At 40.4% G+C, this 21705-nt stretch overlaps 1 protein-coding gene across 3 annotated transcripts in view; it reads left to right on the top strand.

Moving 5' to 3' along the window:
* Slf2 (SMC5-SMC6 complex localization factor 2) overlaps positions 1-21705 on the top strand; it is a 51550-nt gene that overhangs the window by 22039 nt on the left and 7806 nt on the right. For all 3 annotated transcript variants that reach the window (XM_052185104.1, XM_052185113.1, XM_052185124.1), the window contains 6 exons: positions 7433-7508; positions 9375-9516; positions 15828-15930; positions 16345-16521; positions 18129-18226; positions 20194-20281. In XM_052185104.1, coding sequence (XP_052041064.1) covers positions 7433-7508; positions 9375-9516; positions 15828-15930; positions 16345-16521; positions 18129-18226; positions 20194-20281 — 684 coding nt within the window. The remainder of the gene's footprint in view (positions 1-7432; positions 7509-9374; positions 9517-15827; positions 15931-16344; positions 16522-18128; positions 18227-20193; positions 20282-21705) is intronic.

Raw genomic sequence — 21705 nt, 5'->3', positions numbered from 1 at the left:
AAAGTTGGTTGAATGGGCCCTCACCCTTGTCACCATACAAAAGAAATTGAAAGGGAGCTTCCGGCTACGTGGGAGAGGAGCTTTGTCCACAGTGACAGCTGGTAGTAGAAAGACCACAGAGCAGCATTTGCCTGAAATGGTTAACAGTTTTGATCTGCTGGTACTAATTATCTTTTCTGTCGCTCCCACAGTAAAACTCATTCGCCTTAAATTATATTAAAATACTCATGACCCTCATGATCCTTCTCCGTATTTCCCATTGGCCTCCTTGCTGCCTTGGTGCTATCTCTGAACAGGCTTTAGCTTGTTAATGTCACTCTTACAGTGTTCCTCTCGTCATACTATGGGTGCACATCTGAAGATAACTGTCTGCTCAGCAGTTTTCAGTGAAACATCTACACATCTACCTCACCTGCATATTTGTATTTATAATTTTAAACTTGACTGGGGTTTCCATAGTCCCTGATTACATATTTTTCTATATTTTTATGTTGTTGATATGGACTGTCACACATACAAGCATTCTTCCACTAAGTAGATTTCTATACCTTGCTGAATCATTCTTTGGAAATTAAGATAATAAATATTTTATCTGTAAAACACATTTTCTCATCTCTGTTTTTCAATTCCCTTACAATGATTAGACAACCTTGACTGTTACCGTTTGCAAATTAGATACATTTTAATGTTAATAGTCCTGACTGTGTTGGATGTTTTTGAAGACCAAGGTCAGGCTGGGTAGCTCAGTGCTGGGTTATACATTTGTGCCACCATACTCTGCCCAGATGCCTTTTTTTTTCCCCTAAAATGTAATAAAAATGAGCCAGGCATTCTGTTTTGTACCTCTAATAATAGCGACTTCAGAGACTGAGGCAGGAACAGCTCAAGTTCAAGACCTTTTCATGCTGCCAAGAGAGTTTGAAACCAGCCTAAGCTAAACATTGTTGAAATCCTTAATTAATTAATAAAAGCTGGAGAGGTGACTTAGTGGTTAAGAACACTTCCTGTTCTTTCAGAGGATAAAAGAAAAAATTTTTTTAATTTGCTTATTAAGTTAGAGAAAGGGTCTTACTAGCTTTAGCTGTCCAGGAATTCACTATATAGACAGGCTGGCCTCGAACTAACAGGTCCAACTTTCTCTGTCTTCTGAGGACTGAGATTAAAGACATGCTCCACCCCAGCCAGCTTGTTGTTTTTTTGTTTTGTTTTGTTGTATTATCATGTATGTCCAAATGTAGTAGACCAGAAAGAGTTCACTACTTAAGTTTTATTTTTTTTTCATTTCAAAGAGAATTCAAAGAGAAATGTTTTGTTGTATAAGATTCAAATTATAAAAAGCAGACTAAATTTATTCCAAGTCTTTATTTCCACCTGCTGTTGACATTGTGGTCAATGTTTTCTCAATGATTGTCTGCATACAAAATTAATGACTTGCCTAGAAAGCACGAATCCCTATATTTGATCCCCGGTCTTGAATAAATTGAGCACAGTGCCACATGCCTGTAATTCCTGTGTTCAGTACCCAGAATCATGTTCACTGAACACAGGGGCATGTGCCTGTCATCCCAACACCTGAAAGAGGTAAAGGCCAAATTACAAGGTCATCCTCAGATACAGTTCAGCTGTAACTATGTGAAACCCTGTCTCAAAACAAACAAATTGACTATGAGCCAGGTCTGATGGCATACATCTGTGATCTCAGTTACCCACAGGATTAGGCAGGAGGGTCATAAATTGGTCATAAGGCCAATTGAAAATGAAATATGACCTGGATGGAGATGGAATTGGGAGTACTTTCTAAATGGATAGGCCCTGTCCTAGGTTCAGTCCCCCATACTGCAAAGAAAAAAAAATACTGTGTCAGTCAGAGTAAATGAACATGTCTATTTGCTATGTAAATCATTTATTCTGATAACAAATAATTGAGTATCTTCCTCTCAGTATACGACTATTATCCTTTTTAATAGCTTTGTCAAATTCCTTTGTTTTTCTATACTATGATTTGTTTAAACCAGCCTCTGATCATAGGCAGTCTTATTGTATACGTACTGTGTTACATCTCCTTGCCTCCCCTCTCAGAATGCTTCCCCTATCCCCCACTCCTGTTCTCCAATGAAAGGTGTATCCCCCTACCCTAGTACATCAGATGGTGGGGGTGGGGTGGGGTGGGGATATCCTTTCCCACTGAGGCCAGACAAGGCAGCCAGCTAGAAGAACATATCCTACAAATAGGCAATGGGTTTTGGAATAGCCCCTGTTCCAGTTGTTAGAGACCCACATTAAAACCAAGCTGTACATCTGTTACATATGGGTTGGGGGCCTAAGTCCAGCCCAGCCTGTGTATGCTCTTTGGTTGGTGGTTCAGTCTCTGAGAACCTCAAGGGTCCAGGTTAGTTGACTCTGTTGGTCTTCCTATAGTTCCTGTCCCCTTTAGGGCCCTCAATCCTTACCCTAACTCTTCTATAAGAGTCCCCAAGCTCCACCCACTGTTTGGCTATGGGTGTTTGCATCATCTGAGTTAGCTGCTGGGTGGAACCTCTCACTCCACTGGGGTTCCTGCCTAGCTTCAAGTGGCCTCTTCAAGCTCTCTATGCCCAATACTGTGAGTCACAGAGAAGGTCACCCTCATTGACTCTTGAGCACCTCTCATCTCCTCGAGATGACCCCACCTCCCGCCCATGTGGAGCATGTCTTTGAGTGTTACTTTCTCTTGATAGGCGAGCTTAAAACAGACACAACAAAGATGTTCTTTTTTTTTTTTAAGATTTATTTATTATTATATGTAAGTACATTATAGCTGTCTTCAGGCACACCAGAAGAAGGCATCAGATCTCATTACGGAGTATGGTTGCAAACCACCATGTGGTTGCTGGGATTTGAACTCAGGACCTTCGGAAGAGCAATCAGTGCTCTTAACTGCAGAGCCATCTCACCAGCCCCCAAAGACATTCTTAAAGTAGTTTTTTTTTTTTTTTTAAATTGGCTTAAGCTGTGTACCTGGCTGAGCAGATTTTGGTTTATTCCTTGTAGTTTAGATTTAAATTTATTGTGGTTACAATCTATGGTTCTGGGTAGAAGGATAGCAGTTGAAGTAGTGTGTGTTCTACAAACATTTTTACAGTTGGGTTTATTTTTGTTTTTGTTTTAATGAGAGAGAGAGGAAGGGAGAGAATGAATGAGAATATGTTGGTTCTAGGAGTTGGTTCTCTTATTCTACCTTCTGAGTGAGTTCCAGAGATCCAGTTAGGCCCTTGTGAATTTTCTGAGACAAGGAATTTCACTACATAGCCTAGGCTGCCCTCAGTCCTGGTGCTGAGCGCACAGTATCCGAAACAGCCACAGGTTTTTGAAGCTTGTATTATTTGTCTCTGGATCTAAATTCCTATATCTTGTTAAACGATTGACTAGATCAGTGATTCTCAACCTGTGAGTTGTGACCCCTTAGGGGCCCTTTTCACAGACATCGTCACTTACAACCATCTGTATGCCATTTACATTAGGATTCATAACAGCAAAATTACAGTTATAAAATAGCAACAAAATAATGTTATGATTGGGAGTCACCACAACATAGGGAACTGTATTAAGGGGTCGCAGCATTAGGAAGGTTGAGAAGCACTGTACTAGATAAAAGTATAATTTCACCAAGTATTGATAGCCTTTACATTTTTACTGAGTTACCAGTTATACTGAGCATAAGACTCTTGCTTTTCTAATACCCTGATTTGTTAGGATAAAGCAGTGAAGGGTGCCTTGGCTTGCTGGAGCCAAGGAACGCCACAGTCACATTATGCAACATACCTAGCACAGGAGGAAGAGGAGCAAAAGACTATCTCAGAGTGGAGGCATCAGAGAGACAGACAGGGAATGAGAACGCCTTGATGTCCAGAGGGACTTTTGTAGCCATAGTGGAAATGCAGTCATTGAGTGATGACATAAGCTCCTGCCGTTGAAAGACAGGCTAGAAGAGCACCAAATTATAATACTAATGAACACAGATTGTCCTCTCTTTTGTGTGGAGTGGGTGTGGGTGTTGAAATAGTGTGTAACACTGGCTGTCCTAGAACTTATTCTGTACATCAGACTAGTTTTAACCTCAGAGGTCCACCTGTCTGCCTCCAGAGTGCTGTGTTTAAATGAGTGCACCGCTATCACCTGGCTATCCTATCCTGTCATGAAGGTAGCTAATTCCTAGTTACTGTTCTTCCTTTGTCTCTGGTGACAACTGAACATCTTTGGTACCTTAGTTGGGCCTGGAAAGATGGTGTAGTGGTCAAGTGCTTCCTTCCCAAGCGTGAGGATCTAGCTCAGATCCCAGCAGTCACAGAAAAGCTGTGCAGAGTGGTATGCATCTGTAACCCCAGGAGTGTCAGGATGAGGGTAGAGGCAGTAAATAAATGGCTGACTACTCGATCTAGCCAAGATGGTGAGCCAAGATAGAGACCCTATGGTCTCTCATTAGGATAATTTGAACTAGAAGACATGAAACCCTGTCTGAGAACTAAATGAGTAAGTGCTGTTTCATGAGTGTAGTGCAGTGTGACTAGCCTGACTTGCTTCTGTGCCTCCTCTACTGTGATAGGGTGGTCTCCTAAAACCATAAGCCAAGATAAGCCCTTCCTTAAAAAGAAAATTAGAGAGTGACTAGGTATGGTAGTACCACCTATAAACATATCTGTACTGGCTGGTTTTGTGTGTCAACTTGACACAGACTGGCATTATCAAAGAGAAAGGAGCTTCAGGTGAGGAAGTGCCTCCATGAGATCCAGCTGTAAGGCATTTTCTTAATTAGCGATCAAGAGGGGAGGGCCCATTGAGGATGGTGCCATCGCTGGGCTGGTAGTCTTGGGTTCTATAAGAAAGCAAGCCAGTAAGTCACATCCCTCCATGGCCTCTGCATCAGCTCCTGTTTCCTGACCTGCTTGAGTTCCAGTCCTGACCTCCTTTGGTGATGAACAGCAATGTGGAAGTGTAAGCTGAATAAACCCTTTCCTCCCCAACTTGCTTCTTGGTCATGATGTTTTGTGCAGCAATAGAAACCCTGACTAAGACAATAACCTTAGGAGATGGAAGCAAGAGGCTCAAGAGTCTTGGATGCATAACTAGTTTGAGTCCAGCTGGGGCTACATGTACCCACATTCAAGTCCCCTCACCTAATTAAAAATGTATGGGTATATTATTTATTTGTAACTTCAATTACTAATTTGTGGTTTGACTCTCCTGTATGGGTGCTTAAATGTAGAGGCCAGAGGTAAACCTGGGATGTTCTTTTAGGCCTCCGCTTGCTTTGTAGGCTAGACTCCATGGCCAGTGTTTTAGGGTTTTATTGCTGTGAGGAAACACCATGACGATGACAACTCTTATAAAGGAAAACATTTGGTTGGGGCCGACTTAACAAGTTCAGATGTTTAGTCCATCATGGTGGGAAGCAGGGCAGCTCACTGGAGAAGGAACAATCTTCTACATCTGAATTGGGAATTCTATATTTGGATTGGCAGGCAGCTGGAAAAGAGTGACACTGGACTTGGCTTGAACTTCTGAAACCTTAAAGCCCACCCCAAGTGATACACTTCCTCCAACAAGGCCCCTCCTAGTGTTACTACTCCCTGTGAACCTTTGGGGGCCATTTTCATTCAAATCACCATATCCAGCAAGTTAGAGGAATTCACCTCTCAGCCTTACTAGCACCATGATTAAATACACATGACACTGCACCTGGCTTTTTCTTTTTTCTTTCTTTTTTTTTTTTTTTAACATAAGTTCTGGCGATTGATCTCAGGTTCTCTTCTTGAACAGCAAACACTTTACCAACTAAACTATCTTCTCACCCTCTATGATTTTTGCCTATTGATCATCTTAGAAGCACTCTTTTTCTTTATGTTTGATTTGGGGGGGGTGTCTAGTAGGGCTGCTGGGGGCACAGTTGTAGAGGCAGTATGTATACGCATGTGTTGGCTTGGGATTGACAAGGATGTCCTCAGTTACTTTCCACTTAAGGTTCTGAGACAGTCTTTCACACCTATTATCTAGTGTGAGCTTCAGGGTTCCTTCCTTCTGTTTCCCCAGAGCTGGGAATTACAAATGCACACGGCTCGCCTGGAGAGATGGCTCACTGGTTAAGAGTACTTCTACAGGACCCAGATTAAATTCCCAGCACCTACATGGCAGCACTCAACAACCTGTATAATTCTAGTCCCAGGAGATCTGGTGCTCTCTTGGTTTTCATGGGAACTGCGTGTGTGTCATGCACAGACATAAATACAAACAAAACACTGACATGCAGAAAAGTAACAAAATATAAAAAAAAAAAAAAAGCAAATATACTGAGTTTGAGGCCAGCCTGGTCTACAGAGTGAGTTCCAGGACAGCAAGGGCTACACAGAGAAACCCTGTCTCGGAAAAAACCAAATTCAAAAAACCAAAAAAACAAATATATACCTCCATACTTGAATTTGTTTGTTTGTATTTTGAGGTGAGGTTTCACTATATAGGCCTAGATGGTCTGAACTCTATAAGCCAGGCTGCCTTCAACTCAGAGATCTGCCTACCTTTGCCTCCCAAATTCTGGGATTAAAGGTGTGCACATGACCAGCCATACTTGGGTTTTAGTTGGATACTAAGGGAGGACTTCAGGTCCTCACCCTTGTTCACTAATACTATAACAACAAGTCGTCTTTCAAGTCCCACTTATATATACATTTAATTTGGAGTGGTGCTATTGTTCCAAGTGGTATTTACTTATTAATTACAGGTAAAAGTTGTAAAGATAGGAAACAACAGAAACCAAGTAGCCTGTTAGAATGGAAAGAGGCCTGACCTGAAACTAGACCTGTGTGTGGGTCCACTTCCTATGTATCTATTTTGTATACCCATTGGTAAGCAGTTGGTAAGGAATTGTTTACACATGTAATAAAACCCTCTTTTTAGTGAAGTGTATGTGAAATCCTTTGTGAAATGGGATGTCACTGCTTTGCCCAGGCTGGACTCAAATTCACAGTCTTCCTGACTTAGCCTCCTAAAGAGATAGGATTAAAAACAATATTTACAACTGCATGTGGTGGCATATGCCTTTAATCTCAGCACTTGGGAGGCAGGGGCAGCTGGATCCTGGTCTACATAGAGAAACCCTGTTTTCAAAAACCAAAAATGGGGGCTGGAGCAATGGCTCAGTGGTTAAGACCACTGACTGCTCATCCTGAGTTCAATTACCAGCAACCACATGGTGGCTTACAACCATCAGTAATGGGATCTGATGCCCTCTTCTGGTATGTCTGAAGACAGCTACATATAAATTTCATATAAATAAAATAAATAAATCTTTAAGAAAAAAAAAAAAACACGGAAGTTCTTCTCATGACCAGACTCAAAGTAGCTTCATTTGGACCTAGCAAATACTAAACTTTCCTTTCTAATATTTATCTGTTTTTGGCAGATGATGTCGGTTCACACAGATTGTATTGTGTCGGTGCAGATTTTAAGTACATTGATGGAAATAACCATTAGAAATGGTAAGTATAAGTTTCTGTAGTGTGTGCTGTTGCTTATTACATACTCTCATATTGCTTGATATTAAAGTCATGATTTTGTTAGCTTTGATTTTTGCTGGTACTAGAATTAAACATGATCTTAACAGATGATAATCCTTAGTATTTAACATATAAAGATTGGAGAAGTAGCTCAGTGGTTAAGAGTATTGACTGCTCTTGCAGAGGACTCTGGTTCAATTCCACATGGCAGCTCACAACTGTCTGAAACTCTAGTTACTGGGGATTCAGGGCATCAGGCATTCATGTCCTAAATCTTAAAAAAATATATAACATGAGTAATTTTATACGGTTGATAGAAATAGTTGAAAATGTGTTAAATTACCCAATTAAAAAAATTTTTTTTTTTATTTTTTGTTTTTGAGACAGGGTTTCTCTATATAGCCCTGGCTGTCCTGGAACTCACTCTGAAGACCAGGCTGGCCTCAAACTCAGAAATCCACCTGCCTCTGCCTCCCAAGTGCTGGGATTACAGGCATGCGCCATCCCTGCCTGGCTAAAAAATTATTATTATTTAGACTTAATGTTTTATTGTTTGACATACTCTTATGAAGCTCAGGCTATCCTCAAACTAACTTTGTTTGTAACCTGGGCTGGCCTTGAAATCTTTTTTTTTTTTTTTAAGATTTATTTACTTATTTTATGTATGTGAATACACTGTAGCTATTTTCAGACTCATCAGAAGAGGGCATAGGATCCCATTACAGATGGTTGTGAGCTACCATGTGGTTGCTGGGAATTAAACTTAGGACCTCTGGATCTGGAAGGTAGACAGTGCTCTTAACCTCTGAGCCATCTCTTCAGCCCTGCCTTCAATTCTTGATCATCTTGCCTCAGCCCTCCAAGTGCTGTTAGGATTACAGGATACACCACTGGACACCACTGGGCTCAGTTTGAACCACCTGATGCTAACTGGCATTTGGATGAGCAACGGTATTGTGTTAATGTTTGCACATAGTGCATTAAGGCGGATTGAAACCTTTGATTGTAAGTCTGGGGACTTTCTCGCCTTTGAAAGCCCTTTTACTAAAAGAAGCATTATGGTTTAACCAGCCCTTTATTTGAGGGATGAAGATTTGTAAAGGCACTGAAGATGATAAAGTCTTCCAGTGTTGATGGTGTTATGGATTTTAACCAGTATTGTGTCTGGTCATTTCAAAACACATTACTTCCTTACTATTTACACTTTATGATGGATCACTCATATCTTGTATTATGTAGTTCACACAGTCTGAGAAGTTATACTTATGATGATCCATAGCTTAACTATATTATGAAAAACATCATTAGCAGCTATCATTTCTGTGAAATCATTGTGATAAAAGCCAAGTATGGTGGCATATGCCTTAAATCAGTATGCATGGGCTGCAAGCTGAACTTTTGTCTGAAAATGAAGAGAAATGGAAGGAAGGAAGGGAAAAAATAATAATCTGTTTCACAGATGGTGTCTTAGTTAGAATTGTACTGCTGTGAACAGACACCATGATCAAGGCAACTCTTATGAAGACAGCATGTAGTTGAGGATAGCTTACTGGTTCAGAGGTTCAGACCATTATCATCAAAGTGGGAACATAGCAATGTCCAGGCAGGCATGGTACAGGAGGAACTGAGAGTTCAAAATCTTCATCTGAAGGCCCCTAGGAAAAGACTGACATGGTTAGGAGGAGGGTCTTAAAGCCCATGGCCACACCTACTCCAACAAGGCCACACCTTCTAATAGTGTCACTCCCTAGGACAAGCATACTCAAACCACCTGAGATGGATTATCACGATTCATTATGGCTTTGTGAATGAGAGGTTTGAATTAAAATAATTTCTTGTGTTAACCAGATACTTTCAGTGACTCTCCGGTTTGGCCCTGGATCCCATCATTGTCTGATATAGCAGCTGTATTCTTCAACATGGGTGTTGGGTTTGGATCTTTGTTTCCTCTGGAAACTCTTCAGCCTGACTTTAATGAAGACAATCTAATGTAAGTTTTCTTCACATGGTAAATACCAAGATTTTTTTTTTTTTTTTTTTTTTTTGAGATAGTATCTTACTTTGTGGCTGTACCTGGCCAGGAACTTGCTGTGTAGAACAGGTTGGCCTTGAATTAACAGAAACCCACTTGCCTCCGCCTCCGCCTCCACCTTCGCCTCCGCCTCCGCCTCTTCTGGGCTGAGTTTAAAGTGTATGCTACAAAACGAGGCTCAAAAAGATTTTTTTGTTGGTTTTTTGTTGTTGTTGTTGTTGTTGTTTTGGTTTTTTTTGTTGTTGTTGTTGGTTTTTTGAGACAGGGTTTCTCTGTGCAGCCCTGGCTGTCCTAGAACTCACTCTGTAGACCAGGCTGGCCTCAAACTCAGAAATCCACCTGCCTCTGCCTCCCAAGTGCTAGGATTACAGGTGTGCGCCACCACCACCCGGCTCAAAAAGATTTTTAATGGTTGCTATTCTTTCCTTGTCATTATGATTGATTTAATAAATTCAGTATTCATTCAAAGCTGAGAACAGTCTTGAAACACTTACATTCTCGGTACTTGCCCTAATGTAAAAGTTACCTTCATGTTTAATGACTAAATAATATAAACAATCCTATAAAGGGTTTGAAAGTCTTCTCATTGTTATTTAACATTGTTTTACTAGGCCATCAAAATATGCAAACCTAATAACCTTGCCCCCAGTAGATAACGTACACCCAGGAGAAGGAAATAACTTGACTCCCAAAAGATGTCCTCTGTCCTCTATATCAGGGCCTTGGCACATGCATCCAAACTCTGCCACCTACATACCCTACTGCACCCTCAATACATCTAATTTTTAAAAAATCATATGTATTATTGGGCAAAGCAGTTAGATAGAAGAAGAAAGTCATAAAAATTGGAAAGAACTTGGTAAAAAATAACTTGATAAATGATTCAGTCTGTGCATAAAGGCCTAAGAGTCAGCTGAGTGACTATGATAAACAGATTTTGTATTGATGCCAGGGTATAAAATGAGAAAGAAAGCCAGTAACCTTTATGTATCTGATTAGCAACTACTCAAAAGTATGCCATAGAAAGGAACTTTCTTAGTGACAGGAGGGGGATAAAAAAAAAAAATCTAGAAATAAACCTAACTAGAGGGCTGGAGAGATGGCTCAGAGGTTAAGAGCACTGTCTGCTCTTCCAGAGGTCCTGAGTTCACTTCCTAGCAACCACATGGTGGCTCACAACCATCTGTAATGGGATCTGATACTCTCTTCTGGTGTGTCTGAAGACAGTGTACTCACATAAATAAGATAAATCAATCTTTAAAGGGGGGGGGGATAACATTTGAAATGTAAATAAAGAAAATATCTAATTAAAAAATAACTAAAAAAGGGAAAACTGAAAATTCAAATATCTATGTAGCAACAAAAAATGTTCTATTTTTTCATAATTGTTTTGATTTAATGTATGTATATTATGAAATCAATGAATAATAATTAACACTGACTTTAAAAAAAAGAAACTTACTTAAAAAAAAAACTAACTAGAAATGTGTGTATGTAAATTACTAAAGGCAAAGATGGTAAGCCAAAAGCCTACTGTGCATTCCAACACGAAATTCTCACATGGGTACTCAGATCTGGGGCAGGACGTCAGCAGGAATCGGGGACACTGGAAGAAGTTGGACCATACAGCTGATTTGAAATTCATAAAAATCAGAAATATGAGGGAAAACTGGCCTCAGCAGATTTTTACCAAATGGGAAAAACATTTTACCAATGGTAAAGGTCTAAAGGAGTCCCAAATACACACTTGTGTTTAGTATACACCAAAGGTATAAGTTAGGAGAGGGTGTTCCCCAGGGCCTTCAAAGCTCAGTAGCCATTTAGGAGGGCAATGGACTTATATCTCAAGTTGACAGATCATGGGTTTCAACATATACAGTGAAAATAAGTAATAGAAGAAACTAGCAGAATTGTTTTATTCTAGAAGAGAAGATGGTTTTATATGTAAAGTAAAACCCTCCATGAAAGGAAATGTGAATTTGATTATATTTTTTGAAGTCTTGATGGTAAAGATTATTTTAAGTAATGTTAAAGAAAACCTTCAAAATGAAGGGAAACAAAGAGATGTGGGGAAGAGGCAGCACAAGTAAGAGCCAGTCACGCCTGGCTGGTCACGGACAGGCTGGATTCACATAAGAACGAGAAAGATCAACAGTTCACTACCAAATGGGCAAAAGAATGACTGACTGCAGAAAAAGAAGCAAAAATAAATCTAAAAAATTTTAGACCTGCTCTAATAATTTAAATACAGTGCCTTCCTCACCCATCCAAAAATCTTATATTATTAGGACGTTCTATTTGTGGTTTGTCCTGAACTTGAACAAATCCTCCTGCCTTTGACTCCTGAGTTATGGGATTGCAGGTATGTGCCACTGTACCCAGACAGCTAAATACCTCTTCCTACCCCACTACTAACCGCCTTAGACAGGGTTTCACTCTGGGCCGTGGCTGACCTGGAACTTGCTTGGTAGACCAGCTGGCCTTGAAGTCACAAGAGATTTGCTTGTCTCTGTTTCCTGAGTGTTTGGATCAAAGACATGCACCATCACCACACCCAAGTAACTACCCATTTAAAAATACCTCATCCATCTGAATAATGCAAACAGTTAAAGGACTAAAGTGATGTTTCAGCGGTTAAGAGTTTGTACTGCTCTTACAGAGGATCCAAGTTTGGTTCCCAGGACCCATGGTCATTGGTTGACAACTAGCTGTAACTCCAGCTCAAAGGGAACCAATGTATCTCATTCCTGTGACACAGGGATACACTCATCCACACAACAAGAAATACATATATAAACATTTAAAATATCAACTACATTGTTTTTAATGAACTCAATAGTGTGTAGTCATTTTGTATATTATATACATTTAAATTTTTGATTGTAGTAAGCATGTACAATAGTATAATTGAATAATTGTTCTAATACGTGAATAATACCTAGCCATATACTTTGGAGGGGTTTCTGGAGCTCTAGCTCTGTGGTTAAGAGTGCTTGCTGCTCTTCCAGAGGTCCTAGGTTGGGTTGCCAACACCGGCATCAGGCTCTTTACAACTCCCTGTAACTCCAGCTCCCCAAGACCCAGTCTCTTCTGAACTTTGGGCATTGCACCCACATATATACATAACTAAAAATAAAGTAACTTCAAAATGATAGTCTTGATTAATTAACTCTGGTTGAGTAACTAGACAATGGTGCATAATGGTCAGGGAAGGTGGAAGCAGGTAAATGAGCATGCCGTGAGTGTCATGAAGAATAAGCGAGGTGTTCAGAGAAGACTCAAAAGCTGCCACAGGGCTGACTGTGGCTTCTAGATGCACACACTTACGTTTGAGCCTGAAGAACATTCCACCTCAAGCAGTGGTGGGAACACCTTGAATCTCGGCACTTGGGAGACAAACAGGCAGATCTCTGAGTTTGAAGCCAGCCTGAGCTAGCTCCAGGACAGCCAGGGCTAACCTCTTGGGTGGGGGGCAATGTGCCATTTTCAGTTGAATGCCCATACTATTTCTTCCTGTATATGCCTAGTATCAGTCTTAAGATGCTCTTTTCTATGCATATCTGCCAAAAATCTTTTTCCTAGCATTTTTCTCCAAAATTCTTCACTATTAGAAGAAATGTCTGTACACATACATCATATATTTCAGTTTACAATTTTACTGATCTATTTTTATTTTTCCTATATTTTCCTCTTGAGACAAGAATCACTATGTTACTTCAGTCTAGATTCAAACTGAAGGTATTCCAGCTTAAACTTAAGAGCTGGGAAATACTAGGCCTCTGACCAATTTTTTATCTAGTTGTTTACCAAATTGATCTGCTCTTACTTTTACTTTTTCTTTTCTTTTTTTTTCTTTTTTTTTTTTTTTTTGTTTTTTTGTTTTGTTTTGTTTTGTTTTGCTTTGTTTTGCTTGAGACACGGTTTCTCTGTATAGCCCTGGCTGTCCTGGAACTCACTCTGTAGACCACGCTGGCCTCAAACTCAGAAATCCACCTGCCTCTGCCTCCCAAGTGCTGGGATTGAAGGCATGCACCACCACTGCCCTGCTGCTTTTACCTTTTCAGATCATTTCATCCCAGCTGGGAAGGTTTATATCGGACTTGCCGTTTGTCAGACCCAGCTGAGGGTTTGATACAGTACCTTTCTGTAGTTAACAACAGATATTACTAGTAATTCTTGAAAGTTGTACAGAGGTGGGGAGGCGTTTATGTCTGTCTTAGGTGAACAGTGACTCCAAGCCAGCCACTACTGTATTCCCCCTGCTTTGTGCTTGTTTTGTTTTTTCTTTTTCATTTTTCTTTTACAAGAAGGTGGTGCTTCATATTTGTAATCCCAGCATGTAAGGATCACCACAGAGGAGAGACTAGCTTGGGCTACATAATTCTAGGCCAGCCTGAACTATAGAATAAAATTATCTCAAAAGCAAAAATGCTCCAAAGCCCAGGGACCATCGCAGATGGAGGACCGAGGTGTGTGAGAACTGGAGGGTGGGAGGCGTTGAATGCCATCTTCAAAGCATGGCTGTTGTAGCTGAAGCTTAGCGTGCTGCTTACCTGTGCAAGACTACAAGGGCCTGCCCCTCCTTCAAGAGTGGTAGGCAGTGTGTGATTGCAGGAGATTCCTCTCCTTGAGTCATCTTACTCTTCGTGTGGCCACTGGTAACAGCTTTGCCAGAGAACTAAACCCCTACTCATGCTCATGCAATCAGCTCCGTTAAAGGTAATGGGCACAAAAGAAAAAAGAGAATTGCTTACATTCAGGTGTGGAAGGATATTCAAGGTACATTGATAAGAACAGTACATAGTATGCTACTGATCGTGGTAAAGTGGATGCAGAGGGCATTGTGAAAGGCTGAACGCTCTATTCTTATACCAGATAAGTGAGTTTGCCACCTACACAGAGGCCTGAATAGGGTGGGTGTCTGATCTCCTGGCGCTGGCGTGAAAGGTGGTCGTGAGCCACCTAGTATGGGTGCTGGGAAACAAACTCCAGTCCCTTCTAAAAGCCATCTCTCCAGTCCAACTGAAGACTTCAAGTTTGCATTACACATGGATGGTGGATGAAAACGTTGGCCATTTGATGATCAATTTGATCTCTAGACCCTCTGTGTGGAACTTAATTTTTAAACCTCTAATCACAGGTTAAATAAATACAGTTGTCTTCATGAGTCACCTCATCTGCATGAAGGGAGTTTTCAGCTGTTAAGAGCACTGACTGGGACCTGGTCACAAAGACCAGATACATGTTCTCAAAGCACAGGGTCCTATGTTCACATATGCTTTTTATATGTAAAATGCTCATGGAATGAAGGACAGAAGCCACTAGTCCTTCCACAGTAGTTGCATAAGTATGTTGCATAAGTCAAATGCAGAGTCTACAGAGATGGCTCAGTGGTTAAGAAAGCACATAATGCTCTTAAAACCCGGTTTGGTTCTCTGTAGTCTGTAATTTTATCTTCAGGAGTTCCTATGCCCCTATGTCTGGCCTTCGTTGGCATTGCACCTGTGTGTATAAACCCACATATACAAATAACTAAAATAAAAAAGCCAAGTTCATGTATTTTTCTTTTTTCATGAACCGTTACAAAAGTCAGATACTTGAAATTGGTATGTGTGTGTACTCACATGTATGTGTATTATTCTTTATGTATACATGCACATGCCTGTACCTACTCCTCTGTGCATGTTCAGGCCAGAACAGGAGGTCGAGTATCTTCCTCTATGACTTCCTACCCTATTGCCTTGAGGAAAAATCTCCTCACTGAACCAGAAGTTTATCCCTCAGCTAGGCTGGCTAGTGAGCTCTTGGTATATGCCTGGTTCCATCTCTCAAGTGTTGGAATTTCTGACACAGCATGCCTAGATTTTTACACAGTTGTTGGAGATTCAAACATAACACTGAGCTGTCTCCTTAGTCTCTAAAATTGTTTCCGTATATCAGTTTGGTAGTTTATTTAGGTCACTCGTAGGGTCTATAATAATTATAAGTTCGTTGTTGTTTTATTCACCCAGTTTTACATAGCTTTCTGACACCAGGAGCATTAAGGAAAATAACCATTTCAGATGACAACTAAGCTAGGTACAGTGGCATGATCTGTAATCCCAGCTTCTCAGGAGGCTGAGGCAGGGCGGGTGTACATTTGGGGCTTGCCTGGGCAGCATAGTTAGACCCTGACAAAGTGTAGCTGTTCAGAGTTTTCTACAGTGAGTATTGATTGCATACTGCTTTCTCATGATTCTGAAACACATGCTTTATTTTCTTCTCAATAGTTCTGAAACACAGAAAACACTGGGGGGAAAAGGAAGTGAAGATTCATCTTATAATCCAGTATTTTCAGCTCTTCCTGAAACCAACATTTTAAATGTGGTTAAGGTAGGAAAGACTTTGTATACACTTAGCAAACAGCCAGAACCAGTTTTGGTTAATTGTTTAAAAGTCCACTGGGTTACCAGGTGAAATGTCTTAGCAATTATCTTTCCGTTATAAATGCATTTTTCTGTCTTTATTTTTGTTTTAGTAAAACAAAAGGGATCTTCAGGTCAGAGTTTTATGGTTAAAGTGTTACAATGTAATTTAGTGACCAAGTAACTGTAGCCTGAGACATTTTAGTTGCTGACTCCAGCCTGAGAATGGAGAAGAGAACACTTAGTCTTTCCTTCTCCTGTTTGTGTTACATTCCTGCCTACTTGTTATCTGGGTCATCCTTTTTTTTTTTTTTTTTTTAATCTTTTGTCAAGAATACAATCTAACTCTTGATGTAATTTTTCCTTTGTCCATTTCTGGCAGTTCCTGGGCTTGTGTACATCCATACACCCAGAAGGTTACCAAGACGGAGAGTTAATGTTGCTGATTTTAATGCTGTTTAAAATGAGTTTGGAAAAAGAGCTTAAACAGATTCCATTAGTAGACTTCCAGAGCCTCCTGATAAATCTTATGAAAAACATCAGAGATTGGAACACAAAGGTAATGTCTCTTAAAATTTAGGTGTTGCAGCCCAGGACAGTGGTGCATGCCTTACATTCTAGCCTTTAGGAGTAAAGGCAGGAAGTTGAAAAGCTAAGAGGGTTATCTTCAGCTACCTGGTAGCTACAGGACAGTCTACAAAGCCCTGGGTGTTAGGGCCTTATATGTACAGCAGTGTTTCATATGTATTAAGAGTTCAAGGATTCTAAACTCAGTTAAGACTGATGGTAAGAGGAAGGCTCTATTTGCTGGAACTCTTATTTAAGTTAATAACTGATTTTTTTCCCCCTTAAAGCAGCTGTTTGTGTTTTTTTTGAGACAGGGTTTCTCTGTGTAGCCCTGGCTGTCCTGGAACTGATCTGTAGACCAGGCTGGCCTTGAACTCACAGAGATCCACCTGCCTCTGCCTCCCAAGTAAGTGCTAGGATCAAAGGTGTGAGTCACCATGGCCCATCAAGTAACTGTCATTGCAACAATTTATTGGGGGTTTACTATGTCTCAGCATTTACAGGTTCTAGCAACCCAATCAATACCTTTGCCCTTGTTAGGCTGCCTTCTCATTCACTGCAGATGTCTTAACACTCAAGTTGTAATTAAATGTTGCAAATTAAGATAGAGGTGACCAATATAAAAAAGGGGGGGGGGCTGGAGAGATGGCTCAGTGGTTAAGAGCACTGGCTGCTCTTCCAGAGGTCCTGAGTTCAATTCCCAGCAACCACATGGTGGCTCACAACCATCTATAATGGGATCCGATGCCCTCTTCTGGTATTACTCATATACATATAATAAATAAATAAATTTAAAAAAAAAAAAGATAGAGGTGACCAGGGTGGCATGACTAGCACAGCAGGGCTACAGTGACATCAGCTGAGGCCTTGAAGAAAGGCCTTTCTGAAACAGCCTCTGAGCATGACAGACGCGGTTGTCATGCCTGCAGCCAGGATTGGGGTGGGCTTCAGTAGCCAGATGAGGGCTGCACATGGGTGATTTTAGTAAGCCTTTTTGAACATTTTCAGATAAACTTTGGCTACACTGGAGCACAGAAAAGTGTTAATAACTATCACTAAATTCCAGAAATTATCAAGAGACAATCCAACTTGTTTGATTATACCCAACACTTCCTTCGCTTACTCACCAGCTCCTTTTGAAGCAGCAGTTAGTTTTTAATAGTATTAAGATAGAGAGCTAGCGGCATAGTTCAGTGGTTGTATACTAGCCTGGCAAGTATATGGCTGGACTTTGTCTCCAGAAGAAAAGAAAAATACTGTAACAGAATCTAAGAGCACAAGAATTTCAGGTCCTGAGTATATGTGGTCTTGTGGATATGTTTTTATGGACGCTTGGGGAACAGGTTAGAATGCTGTATTCTGTCAAGATTCACCACCAAGTGTAAATAAGTCAAGGTACCAAGAGCATGAGAATGACTTGGCCTCCGAGTAGAGTGTATTACCGGGTCACAGTACCTTACAAAAACCAGAATTCATATTGTGTTCACTTGTAGTAGGTCCTAAATGACAAGTGTTTTTAACTTTCAGAATTCTTTTTTAGTGATTTATATTAAGGCAAGAAGTAGATCTGATTCTGGGCTGATTCTCTTTTTTTTTCAGGTTCATGAACTCTGTCTGGGCATAAATGAACTCTCCAGTCATCCCCATAACCTTCTTTGGTTGGTACAGCTAGTCCCTAACTGGACATCTCGTGGAAGGTATTGAAAAGTGAGATAAACATCAAACTGTTTTATAATGCTGACACTGGTTACGTGCTTTGGAGCTTATTTTGAGATAGGGTCTTACTTTGTAACCCAGGTTGGCCTCAAACTCAACAGTCTTTCTGTTGTGGGAAATATTAAAAATGAACCTGCCTTTCTGCCTCAGCCTCTCCCGAATGTTAGTTTACCAGGCTCGGCCACCATCCCCACCTTGGGACTTTTGTTGCTATTCTTCATTTCTTTGACTGTTCTTTTATTGAAGAGAACGGTGCAGAAATCCTGATTGTGATGGTTTGTATATGCTTGGCCCAGGAAGTGCACTATTAGGAGGCGTGGCCTTGTTGGAGTGGGTGTCTCACTTGGGCATGGGCTTTAAGACCCTCATCCACTAGCTGTCTTCAGATAAAGTTGTAGAACTCTCAGCTCCTCCTGCACTATGTCTGCCTAGATGCTGCCATGTTCCTGCCTTGATGATAATTGACTGAACCTCTGAACCTGTAAGCCAGCCCCAATTAAATGTTGGTTGTCTTTACAAGAGTTACCTTGATCATGATGTCTGTTCACAGCAGTAGAAGCCTAATAAAGACAGAAGTTGGTACCAGAGACTGGGGTATTGCTGTGATAGGCCTGACCATGCTTTTGTTTGGAAGAATGTGGATTTGGGGACTTTGGATTTGGAAAGCAGTGGAATGCTTTAAGTGGGGCTTAATGGGCCATCCTAGTAGGAATATGGAAGACTTTATTGCTGAGGGTGATTTGAACTGTGAAAGCCTGGTTCTAGAGGTTTCAGAGAAGGATTTTAGTATGTGGCTGAGAGACTGTTCTTATGCTTGAAGAATTCTTTGGTAAAGAATGTGGCTGCTTTTGCCATTGTTCAAATAATGTGAAGAGACTTATTAATTGCACTGACAAAGGAAGACTCAGAAGCACCCATCATAGACATTGCTCTCTGGTTAAGTCTCTTGAAGATCATTTCAAACAAGCGTAGCAAGCTGAGAAAGGAAAAATATAAAATATATGGTTCGAGTGTTAAAGGGGCACCAGAAAGTGAAATGGAGCTGAATTCTATGTTCAAGGATATTAAATTGAGTTAAGGGGGAGTAGTGACCTTGGGGCAAGATCCTACCCAGCTAAATTTAGATCCAGACCTGGGAGTAGAAGACTTTAATTGCAGGAGGCAAAAACACACGGATCTCTTGAGTTCAAGGCCAGCCTAGATCAGAGCAAATTCTAGCTTGAAAAAAAAAATTTAAATCGAAGTTTAGGCTTGGTGGACCATACCTTTAATCCCAATGTTTAGAATACAGGTCTGCAGGTCTCTTGAGTTCAAAGTCTACAGAGTAAGTTCTGGGACAGTGAAAGAATCAGAAAATGATAATGTAATAGAACAAGAGGGCCATCCATGTTCCAGCTTCAGCAAGCAGCAGAACATGACAGCTTTAGCCACATGGCTCTAGCTTTAGAGTCCAGAATAGAAGGAACTACTGGGACAATGGATGCTGGTTAGCTGGAGCTAAAACATTAGCGGTGATTAAGAAGAGACCAGCATTACTGAGGAACTCTGGGAAGTGTTTTTCTGAGCCATAGCCATCACACTCAGCCTTTTCTACTTTTTTTTTTTTTTTTTTTTGAGACAAGTTCTTAATAGCCAAGCTAAGTCTGCCCTCAACATGTGATAGCGGATGATCTTGAACTCCTGACATCCTGCTGAGCACTAAGATTGCAGGTGTGCACTACCATATCCCTTGGTGCATGCTAGGCAGGCACTCTACCAACTGAACTGTATCCCCAGCCAGAGGCAGTTCTAACTTTATATGTGTATTTCTTATATGAATATATTGCAGCTCTGTAACAGTTGTTTCTTCTACAACCCTGAAAGACTGAGACTTCTTTGGGCTCATTTATTTGTCTGTCAAGGAGAATTGTTTAAACACATTATAAATGCTTTTAATTTTTAATTCCAGGCAGCTGAGGCAGTGCCTCAGTCTGGTGATTATTTCAAAGCTTTTGGATGAAAAACATGAAGATATTCCTAATGCCAGTAACCTTCAGGTACAAATATATTTTTGTTTCTAATAAATGGGAGAATTAGATGAAATAAAAATTTATGAGTTCTAAATCAGAATTTGGGAAATATATATTTATGAATTCTAAATCAGATGTCCTAATTAGCTAGGTGTGGTGGCTCATGCCTTTAATCCTAGCACTCTGAAGGCAGAAGCAGCTGCACCTCCAAGTTTGAGGGCAATCTAATGTACACAATCCAGGACGACTAGTGCTACACAGAGAAACCTACCTCAAACACAAAACAAGAGAAAGTCCTTATTAAATGTCAACTTTCAAGTGGGATACTGTTGATACAAACTTTAGCATGATACCTAATAAAGATTCAGGTTTTTTTATCTGTAATGAAGATGGTATAGCCTCTACCCTATATGACAGACAGATGAATTAATCTGTAAATAAACTATTGAGAAAATCATAATTGCCATTAACAGTTATGACATTGAGAATTTATTCAGTTTCCCAAGACTAGCAGTGTGATGATAGGATTAGAAGTTTCGGAGCTATTAACCACATCTTATACAAGTGGTCTCCATAGATTAACCACATCTTTTACCTATGTTAATACAAGTGGTCTCTATAGATCATAAAGCTTAATGTGGTTTGACTGCAGTCTTTGTCAATAGAGATCTATATGGATATGCATAAATAGAAACATGGGAGTACCACTCTGGGCTCTGGTGACGGCAGTTTACGGGGCTGCCTTTTGTTGGATCTGAAAAAATCACAAAACCTCACCTGGGTGTGTCTGTATTGTTTGAATTGCAGTTCACTGTAAGGTAATAAGTTACAACCTAGGAATGAATAAAAATGATACTCTGATCTGGGAGACATAATCTAGTCGTATAAACCAACATGTAAGAATGCACAGGATGCTATAGGACAGAACTGATTACTGCCCTAGTCAGGTGGACATGGATTTGATTATATAGATACATTGGCTTGATTCCTGAGCCATTAGGATAATTAAAAGCCCTCAATGCATTTATCAATATTTATAGCATCAAAAGATCTGGATAGTATTTCTGCTGTTGGTCTTATTAACGTGTGTATCTATCACATTTTTCCTTTATATCTGTATAAAAGAGAACTGAATGAATAATTACCCATCAGGCTTAGTGCTCAGTGTCAACCAGACCTGCCGCTCACTAATAGCCCAGTCAGCCTTGAACTCCCAGTGATACCTCCTACTTCAGCCTCAGGGGTTGAGAGTGCAAGTATAAGCCACCACATTGGATTCTGCTTCTTTTTTAGAATTCAATGACCTCTATTGTAGTATCATTTGATCTGGTCCTAAGCATTTATCCTGCATTACCAAATTTGTAACATAAACTACCTTAAGCATTTCAGGACTTTCAAGTAAACAGAAAAATGGATATAATAGACCTGTCGAGCCAGGAAAAGGAGCAGGA

Source organism: Apodemus sylvaticus, chromosome 1 (assembly GCF_947179515.1).
Source record: "Apodemus sylvaticus chromosome 1, mApoSyl1.1, whole genome shotgun sequence".
Taxonomy (NCBI): domain Eukaryota; kingdom Metazoa; phylum Chordata; class Mammalia; order Rodentia; family Muridae; genus Apodemus; species Apodemus sylvaticus.
Note: the sequence above shows the minus strand (reverse complement) of the source record. Positions and strands in the feature narration are given on the sequence as shown.